At 31.7% G+C, this 12,433-nt stretch overlaps 1 protein-coding gene across 1 annotated transcript in view; it reads left to right on the forward strand.

Moving 5' to 3' along the window:
* The first annotated feature begins 715 nt into the window (after window positions 1-715).
* prdx6 (peroxiredoxin 6) overlaps window positions 716-12,433 on the forward strand; it is a 17,932-nt gene continuing 6,214 nt past the window's right edge. The window contains exons 1-3 of the mRNA XM_056481508.1: window positions 716-884; window positions 6,771-6,927; window positions 11,286-11,432. Coding sequence (XP_056337483.1) covers window positions 793-884; window positions 6,771-6,927; window positions 11,286-11,432 — 396 coding nt within the window. The 5' untranslated portion in view covers window positions 716-792. The remainder of the gene's footprint in view (window positions 885-6,770; window positions 6,928-11,285; window positions 11,433-12,433) is intronic.

The following is a 12,433-nucleotide window of genomic DNA, read 5'->3' on the forward strand; positions in this document are numbered from 1 at the left end:
GATCATTGACTGCAAAACATTTATTGTGATTTAAGTGAAATGACATTATAGTGAAGTGATTTAAGTGAAATGACATTTTAAAATGAGCAGGTTGGAGAACTTATTAAATAATAGTGCTTTAAAAATGACACTAGTTAAAAAAAAAACATGTTACACGTAAATTGCGTGTTAACACGTAAATCATGTGTTAACACGTACCCGCGGGCCGTAGTTTGCCCACCTCTGGTATAATGTATAGATGTTATCATAACATAAATTATCGTAGATTTGTTTTATATTTTTAAAATATTGTTTCAAAATTCATATCAGTATGCAAATAGACTGAAATGATTATGAAGACGGAATTTATTTATTTTTTATTTATCACATTGTACAAGGACGTTTCGGTAGAAACCAATGACTGGTTGATCAAATTATATAGTTATTATTATAACAAAATAAACACAAAGAAAGCATTTGTTTGACAGTAAAACCAAGACAATAAGTATCAAATGGGGCAATACAATGAATAATTGCTTATAAAAAAACATTTTTGTAAAAATCATGAACATTCTAAAACCAAAATAAATTGTTTAAAAAAAATCATAAAATATTTATTTATTAATTTATTTATTTATTTTTCAAGTTCATTCACAGTCATCTTTGAACTCGGGAGGTGCCAGGGTTTGTCCAATCAAAATCGTCTCCCGCCTCCTCCTGTCTTCCGGGTCTAATATATACTGCCTCCATTGCATGGTTACATGTGTGCAAGAGTGTTTCGATTTCAAAGTATACCCAGTCTGAACAACAGTCATGCCTGGGATATTGCTGGGAGACGTGTTTCCTAACTTTGAAGCAGATACAACAATCGGCAAGATTAAATTCCACGAATTCCTGGGAAATTCGTAAGTGGATAAATATGTTTGTATTTCTGAGTAAGAAGGCCTGCTAACGTTATGTGGTTTAATGTGGTTTTGATGTATTTACTCGTGGTCATCAGATGGCTGATATACAGCATAAACATGCTTGCATTACTAAGGATATAACCGATATAGCATATGACGTCTAAAATATGCTAATCAATGTCTGGCCCCAATGATTATGATTGTTTTTATTATCCAATTTATTTACGCAGAATTGGTTTAAAATGGAGTCTGGAAGACCCCTCGCGTTATGAATTAGTCATGTAATCTGCTGTAAGAAGCTTATATGTTTGAATGTAGCTGAAAAATGAATCAAAACACCAGCACACAAACGGTGTGTAATTAATTATTAGCATATTGTATCAAAGCAGTTGTGAAGTAAAGCTGCCACAGACAGATCTGAGGTAAATTAACAAACGTGATATGACATTAGTGTATTTATAATCATTAACCAATCATTATAATGGTATTATAATAAACTTTTTTAAAATAAATTTATTTGAATTAATTTTAATTCGTATCCTGAATGTTTGGTATGTGTAAAATGTGCCAAGTCACTGTGGCTGTTGGATATTGCATAACAAGGCCAGTATTGTTGAGATTTTGGCAGGAGTGCAAACTTTTTGGAATTGACCCACATTACTGCAAAACTTTAATAATAAAATGATGTCTTGAAGGCATATAAATTATTTCAAAATAAGTCAGTATTAATTAATAATCGGTTTACTTTTTTATGTATGTAAGAAAAATGTTTGTTATTTATAAATGCATGAATGTCAAAATTCAATTGTTCTATTGTTGTTTTGTGTAATTGAGATATGTGTGTTTATTTATTTGAAAATGAAGCAGATTATTCTGGCCTGTAATTATTAAATGTATACAAGAAGCATAACAAAATGTATTTTGACTAGTTTCTTGCCGAAATAAATGTGTGAAACTTCGTGATTTCGAATGATGATGTGAAAGAATACAAATAAAAATTGACAATGAATTGGTATTTTAGGTCTGTGCCATTTTATAAAATTGTTTATTTTATTACATTTGTATTGGTGGCGCAGTGGGTAGCATGTTCGCCTCACAGCAAGAAGGTCGCTGGTTCGATCCTCGGCTGGGTCAGTTAGCATTTCTGTGTGGAGTTTGCATGTCCACCCCCCATGTTCGTGTGGGGTTCCATCGGTTTTCCCCTGTGGTACAGGTGATTTGGGTAAGCTAAATTGTCTGTAGTGGATATGTGTATGGATGTTTCCCAGTGATGGGTTGCAGCTGGAAGGGCATCCGCTGCATAAAACATATGCTGGATAAGTTGGTGGTTCGTTCCCCTGTTGCGACCCCAGAATAATAAAGGCACTAAGCCAAAAGAAAATAAATGAATGGTATTTTGCTAATAACTAATACTGAATAACATTTAAGTAGGTGCCTTTTAAATCGTGCTAAATCGCAAGGTAGTCATTTTTTTGCTAAAATATTTGGGAAATTCGATAAAAGTTTGACAAAAACATACAAAATGTAAGTGCTTACTTTAAGTAAATCATTAATTATTTAAAATGAGCTGAATCAAAACAATTCTTGAATTTTTTTTTTTTTTTTTTAAACTTAATTGTTTTATGTTCAATCCACCCAAATTTGTTAACTAATAAGCCAACTTAATCGATTTGTGTTTGGACAACATGAAAGAATTGTGTGGAACTCTGCAATTTTAGTTGAGATTTAGTACAGTAAATGTTTTAGGCTGCATGATGCATGTGTGGGTTTAAAGATAATGGGTATCTACAGATTTTATTTGTTAAAGTATGACTGCTGTGGTGTTTTAATGATTTCCCAAGCACATGCTAATTAGCAGTTTAACCTGTTTGAATAGAAATATGCATACAAACAGAATGTTTTATTAACTGTGGTCGTCTTTTCATAGCAGAGGTTCATGAACCCTGTAAATGAAAACGCTGCATTTCTAGCATTCAGGTTGTGTAACTGTCCTCAATTGTCCTTTGCTATATTATCTAACGGGGAAAGAGGGCCAGTTCTTGGTCCCCATTTCAAGCCAAACTTCCTCCACAATTGCCAAAGAGCCGAGAGCGGGAGATGCTGAAGTTGAAGCGTGTAACAGATGTTGTCATGAATAAAATGGTGTTTAGCAATAGCAAACCCTTTCTGCATTTCAAAATTAAAAAGTCTTGTAAGAGTGCTTAAGTGTCTCAAAATCTGTTACATTTCTATAAAAAAAAAAAAAGTTCCCTGAAATCCTTCTTTTTGTTAGTAACTATAGTCTTAAAGTGATGGTTTGGCCAAAACTGAAAACTTACTTAAGTTTCTCAACTGTTTTGAATTTTTCTGTTGAACACAGATATGAGATATTTTGAAGAAAAAATGCAGCTATTGAATCTATATTAAGAACAAATGGAAGCTTTTTCCTACATTCTTCAGAATATCTTCCTTTGTGTTCAACAGAAGAAAGAAACTCAAACAGCTTGGGAACAAATGGAGGGTGAGAAAGTATTTTTTTTTTTTTTTGGTAGACTATTCCTTTAAATTCCTCGAAGTTTTTTTTTTCCTCGCCGCTGTCGCTTCTGGCTTGCATGGTTCGGGACTTGTAGAGCTGCGCATCAATGGATTTGCTCTTCAGTATTTGGAGTCTCAGGAGTGAATATTAAACCACACTGAACTGAACCTAAAGTCTGAAAAATGAACTGACACTGTTTCAATTCACTATAATCTTCCATGTTAAGCTGCTTTGACACATTACATTGTAAAAGCACCATACAAATTAAGATAAATTAATTAATTATGACTAGTGCACTCCAAAAAGTGATTAAGTTCACAGATCGAAGATCTAAGCTTGCAAAACATGCCGTTTTTCAGTTTTGTTAAATGAATCAGTGATTTATGACAGTCTCATACTTCAGTTTGTCATCAAATTTTCTGACCAATCATTTGCTCTCTAGTATCTAAACAGTCCTTCCCCCAAGATGCTAAATTTGCAGGTTAAAGCAGTAATTTATTCACATTTAACCGAGTGTTCATACTAGGTTTGCTTAAATGTTTCCAGTGAAAAAACTAGTATCTGATACTGTTAATAATCCACTCATCCTAGACTCATCCTTTTCTTTTTTTTATTAAACAAAAGATAGTTTGAAGAATGTTAGAACTGGTGGCTATTGACTGTTAAAAAACTTTTTGTTTATTTAATATATTAACTTCATATCTATATATATATATATATATATATATATATATATATATATATATATATATATATATATATATATATATATATATATATATATATATATATATATATATATATATATATATATATATATATATATATATATATATATATATAATTTTTTTTTTTTTTTTTTATAACAAGGTTTTTTTTAATGTCTACTTGTTACCAACATTATTCAAAATATAATTTTGAAAAAAAAAAAAAAAAAAAAAAGCAGGAAAAAAATCTTATTTGGAATTGCTTAATTATTGGGTGAACCATCTCTTCAAATCTAGTCTTCCCGTGTGTGAAATGTGAGTTCACATGGTAGTGGCAAGAGTTTGCACGAGTTTGAATTTCTTTTCATTGTGACGGTCATGTGAACTGCTGTCCAGGGAGTCTGGCGTTGTTTCTTTAACAGCAGTCAAAACTGCTGCTGGCTTTGAATAAGAAGTGCTGCTCTGTGCATTTCCACCAAACAATATGGAAATCTCCATTATAAGGATTATTTATATGGCTAATGGGAGATTTGCATTTCCTCCCTGACAGATAATGTGTGCTTCTTCTCATGTCTGCATGAGTAAATCATTCTTTTCCTTCGAACTTTAAAACATGTGACATGGTTATACAATACTGAAACTCCATATAAGTTGTTGTGTAACTGGCCAGATGATTTCCACATGCAGCTTTGTAATGCCACAACCTGACACTTGTTACTCTTACTATAGTACTACAAAAAAGCTGGAATTTGTAATTAATTACAGTTCTTAATTAAATTTCTATTTCACTATTGTTTTATTGAAGGTAGGGTCGCACAATATATCATTTTGACATTATCGCAATGGGACATTATCGCTATGTCACATCACATAGTTAAGTCTGAATTGTCATCGATCTGGACAGAATGCATTTGTAGAAATTAGGCAAGGGCCAGTATAGATTCTGACGGTATGATAAACTTGGATAATAATATCACTGTTTCATGGTATTATTACTGCTCTAAAATATATTCTTTTTAAATGTGTGGGTAAAAAAACAAAACCTTTTTTCCCCTTTGAACACAATTTATTTTTGAGAAACATTTAAAATATTTTGAAGCAGTAAACATGTCGGGCTAAATAATAAAAAAAAACATTTTTTTTGATGAGTTTTTTTGGATTCATTTGTGTATATTTGGATGTCTTTTCTGCTGGAGATACTGTTCTGCTAAAAAGCGAACAAAAAATTAAATCTTACACATACCGTAGGAATGGTATAGCAGAAAATTTTGGTGGTTTTTAAAATCTTGACTTTTCGAAATTGCGGTATACCTTAAACTGTTATCGTCCCATGCCTAGTAGAACTGTAGAATTATTGTCTTGTTTCAAGTCCAAATATCAAAATTTCAAACCAAAAACAAATAATTTTACTTTTCTGATTTGCAGGTTATTTAGCTTATTTTACTTTATTTAAATTGGTGAAACAGTATTCATATTACAACATATAACGCAGAAAAATGAAATATCACAATATTAGATTTTTCCAGTATCATGCAGCCCTAATTGAAGGGGTGATTTACCTGACAAATTTGAAATAAAGGGTCATTTTAAATAAATATTCTAAGTGTGTGTATTTTTAAGTTCACAGTATGTCTGATAATATTTTTTTCTTCTGGAGAACGTCTTTGTTTTTTCGGCTAGAATAAAAGCTGTTTTTTATTAACTATTTTAAGGTCAAATTTATTAGCCCCTTTAAGCTAAATTTGTTTTCGATAGTCTACAGAACAAACCATCGTTGTACTCTATTTCAAGCAAGCACTTCAACACGCATAATGCACTGGGCTTGATCAAACTGTCATTGAGGGTTAATACTAATGTGTATTTTTCTTTTACATAGATCTACTCCTGACTAGGCATGGGTCGGTATAAGATTCTGATGATATGATAAACTTGGATAAAAATATCATGGTTTTCGCGCCATTGTGATTACTGCTCTAAAATATTTTCATTTTTTTAAATTTTTGGGTAAAAAAAAACGAACCTTTTTTCCGCTTTGAACCCAATGGCTGTGCCTGAAATCACATCCAAACTATATAATACACTAAAAACCATATGCCAGATAAGTAGAAGAATTAGAAAAACAGTTTGCAAGAAGTATTCAGATGACCTACTACTTCCGGTGAGATTCTGAAGTTTGCATCCGATGGATTCTACGCCATCTCATGATGCACTGCGAGAGAATCCATGAATGGCAGTAAAGTGGGTATATTATATGATTATGACAAAATTGCATCCCTAATAATCTTTGGGGCAGTAAACATGTCAGGCTAAATAATGAAAATAAATCATTGACTTCTGCTGTCTTCATTAGTTTTAAAAACACTGATTTATTATTTCTTTGCAATTTAAGACAGCATCTTTGGATCTCTTTTCTACTGGAGATACTGTTGTCCTAAAAACAAAAAAAAGAAAAAAAAAATCTTACATGTACCGTAGGAACAGTTTAACAGAAATTTGTGTTTTTAAAACCTTATTTTTTGTATTATTATCCCCCCCCGATTATCCTTCCATTTCTACTGCTGACACTTTAACAATCCAAAACTGGGTTGAAAATCTGCAAATGAACTCTTTCAGTTTCTGATTTGAAAAATTTATTCTTGCCTTTTGTCTTGTTTTCTTCTTCAGATGGGGTATCTTGTTCTCTCACCCTCGTGACTTCACTCCAGTATGTACAACTGAACTAGCTCGTGCCGCCAAGCTTCATGAAGAGTTTAAGAAACGAGATGTGAAGATGATCGCCCTGTCTATTGACAGCGTGGAGGACCATCGCAAATGGAGTGAGGTCTGCAGATATGGCACACATGCACACAATTCATTAAGATTTCAAAACAGTAGTTCCCAATAGAACCTTTTCACAATGACGTCGCTTCACTTCCCCCTATCAGCAACGCAGTGTACTTTTAGTTCCGTTTTACCTTTGAATGAATGGGAGACTTCTCTGGAAAACTTTTCAAACCTTTTCAATTATTTAATTTTATTTTATTTTATTTGACCCATAATGGATTTATTTTTGCCCTGATGCTGCTATGAGTATAAATTTATATGATCTGTTATTTGTAAATGTTCCAGCATGAGTAAAATTCTTTAATAAATCTTCACATATACCTGGTATGTCGTCTATAAATGCAATCAGTTTTATCAATTATTATTTACTGATCTATTAAAGTTTTGTTCAGTTTCTCTATTTGAATGAATGAAGACAGTGTCTTGCCGCCACCTACTGGGTGGTTTAATTTGATACCTGTACTACCTTTTCAATAAATAATGTTACAAATAAATTCATAATCTAATAATGCTGGTTTAAAACGCAGTCTTCTTGGTGTTATTTTGCAACTACATTTTTATAATGATTTAGTTTGATTATTAAGGGTCACAACATTGTTATTCTTCATTTAATATAAAGAATGGCAACACTTTACAAAAAGGTTAATTAGTTAATGCATTTACTAACATGAACTCATCATGAACAACACTTGTACAGCATTAGTTAATGCACTGTGAGTTAACATGTACTTACAATGAACAACTGTATATTCATTAACGTTAACTAACATGAAGAAAACTGTAGTAAATGTATTGTTCATTGTTTGTTCATGTTAGTAAATGCATTAATTAACCTTAACTAATGAACCTTATTTTAAAGTGTGACCTATTAAATAAATATAAAGGTTTTATGCTCATAAATGAAATACTTATATAAAGAAATGTCAGAGCAGTAAAATGTGAATTATATGAATGTATTTGTGAATCAGCTGTCCGCTGTAAACAACCTCCGTAAAACACCCAGTTTTATTTATTTCTTATTCTTCAGGACGCAAAAATAAATAAAAAAATAAATTTAACATAAGAAAATGTGCAGCACCCGTGTAAACATCTAAAATCTTGTTTTGACAAATGCTGACAAGCACATACCAACTTTATCTGCAGTGAAGATAGCAACACAAAGGAATACTTTGCGTTTAAAGTTCCATTTTCTTGGTTCAAGCAGAAATCTGGATGATCTGTACTATTTATTTATTTATTTATTTATTTATTTATTTTTGTAAGTTTATTTATTTTTTTAATTTATTAATTTTTTTAGATGTCCGACATCTCACCTTGAATACAGAAAACAGCTATAGTCACAGTCTAACCATTTCTGTGGTAAATATACAGCTGCCTGGGCGAGTTCTCTATGGGGATTTCTGTGTAGGCGGAACTGATGATACACTGCGTGGAGTGAAACCGGACACTGCGTGACGTCATGTGAAAAGGGTCTGTTAGCTTTTACTATGATATTAAACAACTAACAGCTGATCGTGGGAAAAATAGCAAGGACATTTTTCTATGGACATGTGCTGCACAGGTGACATCATATATGAATTCAGGGAGCTCCTGAGAGCTTCCTATTCTTTCACAAATGTTGGTAGAAATGTCTGTAATCCTGTAAGCTAGATTTTTAAATCATAATAATATTGGCGGTTCATTCCGCTGTGGTGACCCCGGATTAATAAAGGGACTAAGCCGAAAAGGAAATGAATGAATGAGTGAATGATAACTGACATGGTAATTGGTGTTTAATAATCTGGTGATTGATTTATTAATATTGTAAGATTGATTACTCTTCAAAGAATGATTAAAGTGTTCAGTACATTCATGGAAAAACATTTAATGTATAAATAAAGCCATCTCACATGGGCCTCCCTTACTGAACAGCTCTATTTAATGATGCTGCATTGTTTTCTTGTAGCTATAGCCTCCAGTCATTGGCTCTTTGGCCTCAAACATACACAGTGGACTTCTCTGATTGGTTCAGACCAGATCACCTTACTGTAATCCCAAAAGAAGAGACTTTCTGCTGCTGCTGACTTTCTCTCAAAGTCTCCCTGAAGGCCCTGAAGTTCCAAAGTGTCTGAACCTGGCCAAAAGTTTCATTAAAAACACTACTGAAAATGCATTTAGAAAAAAAGCCAAGTCTCATACTGTGGTTGCCAAGCTTCTGTCTTTCTCCCTTACTTGACATACAGTCATACTTTTACACCCACATGTTCCTATGGCTGAACTCTTGTGTTCATGTGAATAATGCTGACACACGGTTCCCACGAGATGCCATTTGGCTGACTGTTTAACCACAGCTCTGTTTCAGTCATTATGTACCAGAAATCCGATTGTGTACATTGTAATTTAGAGCAACTAATGTTAAATTGTTACTAGGGCTGCACAATATTGTCCTTTTTAATATTTATTATAATGATTTCGTGTCATAATAATTATAATTCATATTGTATTACAAAATGTGCAAAATTATTGTTATCGTGCTAATAGAATGTGGAATATACAGTTGTGTTCAAAAGTTTACATACCCCTTGAAGAAAAACATTTTATGTAAATATCTTACTTGGGACAGTACTAAATAAAAAAATAATAACATGCTTGTTTTAGGATCTGTCCTATTTTGTTCAAATTAAAAAGAAAGTTTTCACTCATTTGTAGTATTTTAAAGACTAAAGGTTTGCACCTTGATTTTTTTTTTTTTATTTATTTATTTATTTTTTATCTGGATTAATTGATATGAAAAATATTGTTTACCTCTATTTTAATATAAATAAAAAAAAAATCAATAATGATTAAAAAATATCATATAAAAAAAAATTGTAGGGAAATGTTCCATCACAATACTCAACAGCATTATCACATAAAGCATATATATATATAATATATATATATATATATATATATATATATATATATATATATATATATATATATATATATATATATATATATATATATATATATATATATATATATATATATATATATATATATATATGTGTATATGTATATGTATATGTATGTGTGTATATATATGTATATATATATATATATATATATATATTATAATTTTTTATTTATTTTTTTTTTTTTGTGCAGCCCTTGTTAAATTTAGATTACATTTTAATTTGTTTGTGGCTACAGTGACTAAAACAAAAAAAATTAAACCTCCTACAAATGAAAAAAAGCACAACAAATTGGAAAACTTTATTTGAAATTACAGATAAACTGCATTAGTTGGTAAAGGGGAAAAAATAGCTGTGTCGCAGCATGTTTATAGACCATACACCTGTCCTAACTATACACGGCACGTGTCAAGCCAGTGATGAGCAATTTGGCTGTCTGCAAACGACGTTATGCGTAGACACGACATGGCATGACATTTAAATACCAGGGCCATTCAGAATCGCAAAATAGTGCACTGCACTTCCAATGAAATGGTACGGATCATAATCTAATTGATACAAATGACATCTCTATCTTTTAATAAAGAACTTGGTAAGGACTGTTTGTTTGCACAGGTTCTATTCATTTTTTATAAATCGTTTGCTAGTTGTTTTCTTTATCTAAATTAAATTATCTGCTGCTGTTTCAGTTGGCCAATAAATGTACCCCAAAATGGCAATCAAACTCCCATTAGTAGCATTTAACCCCAAATAAAGCACATAATCAGCACCTGAGGTACTCATAGTAATTGTAGTTTGTTGTTGTTCATTTGTGACTTCAAAAGCCATCACAGATGGTTGAGACAAACAAACTGCTTTTTAACATAAAAATATGCATTTTATCACATTATCATGGGTAGTTATGACACTGTTATAGCAAAGCAATCATGACAAATGGTATATCACTTAGAATGGTTAGAAATCCTTGTTATTTCATACTCCATTAATTTCCGTCAAGACCAAATATGAAAATGAATGAGCAACAACAAGTTCGAATGAGTAATCTTGTCATGCATTCATGACCTAAAAGTAAGTTCACACCATGACTTTGCTACAACAATCCACATGGAAAAACTGGTAGAAACCTTTGTTCGTTTTAATGAGAGCAGTTCAAAATCTGTTCTATATGTTAAGGGGGAAAATGTCTGAAAATATTTTAAATAAAAAGGCGAAGAAATGGTAGATTCAAAGTTTCTATTGTCTTTAAAATGGGACCAAGCTTAGATTTGGGTTTTAATGCTTTGATCTACAGATCTAAGTTGTGCCGTCAAAGCATTAAAAATGAACAACACTTTTTAAAATGGATATATCCGTTTCACATTTACTGTATACCATGTATAATAAAGCAATACAATGACGTTGCATCATTTGTATTCTCAAGGACATACTGTCGTTTAACCAAGACAAAGCCTGCTGTCCCATGCCGTTCCCCATCATCGCGGATGACAAGAGGGAGTTATCAGTGTTGTTGGGGATGCTGGATCCTGACGAGAGGGATAAAGATGGGATGCCCCTCACTGCCCGCTGTGTGAGTGTCCAACATGCTTTAAAGACTGTAGTTAAGGCTACACCATTACTTAATCTATGTAACACCTCAACTGTATCGTAATTATTGTAAAATCGGACATTGCAATATTTTGTTTTGATGTGATTTTTATATATTGCATTATGAATGAATAGCTCCATTTGGAAAGATTTCATTTAGATTGAATGGGATAATCAAGATGTTTTTCCCTTGCAGTGCATTGCATTAATATAGATATAAATATAACATTATAATACATTACAAGCATGGGTAAACGGTGCTTTAACAGGCAGAACTGTCAGAGATATGAACAAAAGCGAGTGATGCATCAAAGTTTAATTTAAAAGATGGTTTTAAAATGGTTATAAAATCCTTGTAATCATAAAAATAATTTATAAAAATAATTAGTTTAAAAATAAAGAATATCACAATGGTGAATGCCTCAAGGATAAAAGCCTTGTCCATTTCGTGAGGTGCGTGCACAGTCAGTGGATGCAGCGCCAGGCGAAAATATAAATCAGCCCTTAAGATGTTTTATTTTTTTCTGTTGTAAAATGGTGCATCTAACCTGTCTTTAGTACTGTTCAATTCAAATAAATTTATTTTACTACAAATTTTGCTATAAATATATAATTGTTTTTTTTTTTTTCTTTTTTTTTTTTTTGCATTTTCTCATGCATGTTTTTGATATCGTGATGGGTCTTAAATTGAATACTTGATGGTTTTAACTTGACATTGATATCTGCAGAAACCCTGTTGTTTTTTTTTTTATTTAGATTTTTCGATCTGTTATTATATTCTGTGTTTTTAATCATTTTTATGACCTTTTTTTTTTTTGGCATTCATCCTTGTCCTTTACAGCTGCACATTTTATGTCTGTAAAGTGCCTTGAGATGCTACTTTTAAAGGCTCTATATAAAGTTTGTTATTATAAATGTAAAATATCATTCTTTAATAAATCTAATCCTGCGATTTGTGACTTGCAGTTTTACACATTGATTGAT

Source organism: Danio aesculapii, chromosome 20 (assembly GCF_903798145.1).
Source record: "Danio aesculapii chromosome 20, fDanAes4.1, whole genome shotgun sequence".
NCBI classification, from domain to species: Eukaryota; Metazoa; Chordata; class Actinopteri; order Cypriniformes; family Danionidae; genus Danio; species Danio aesculapii.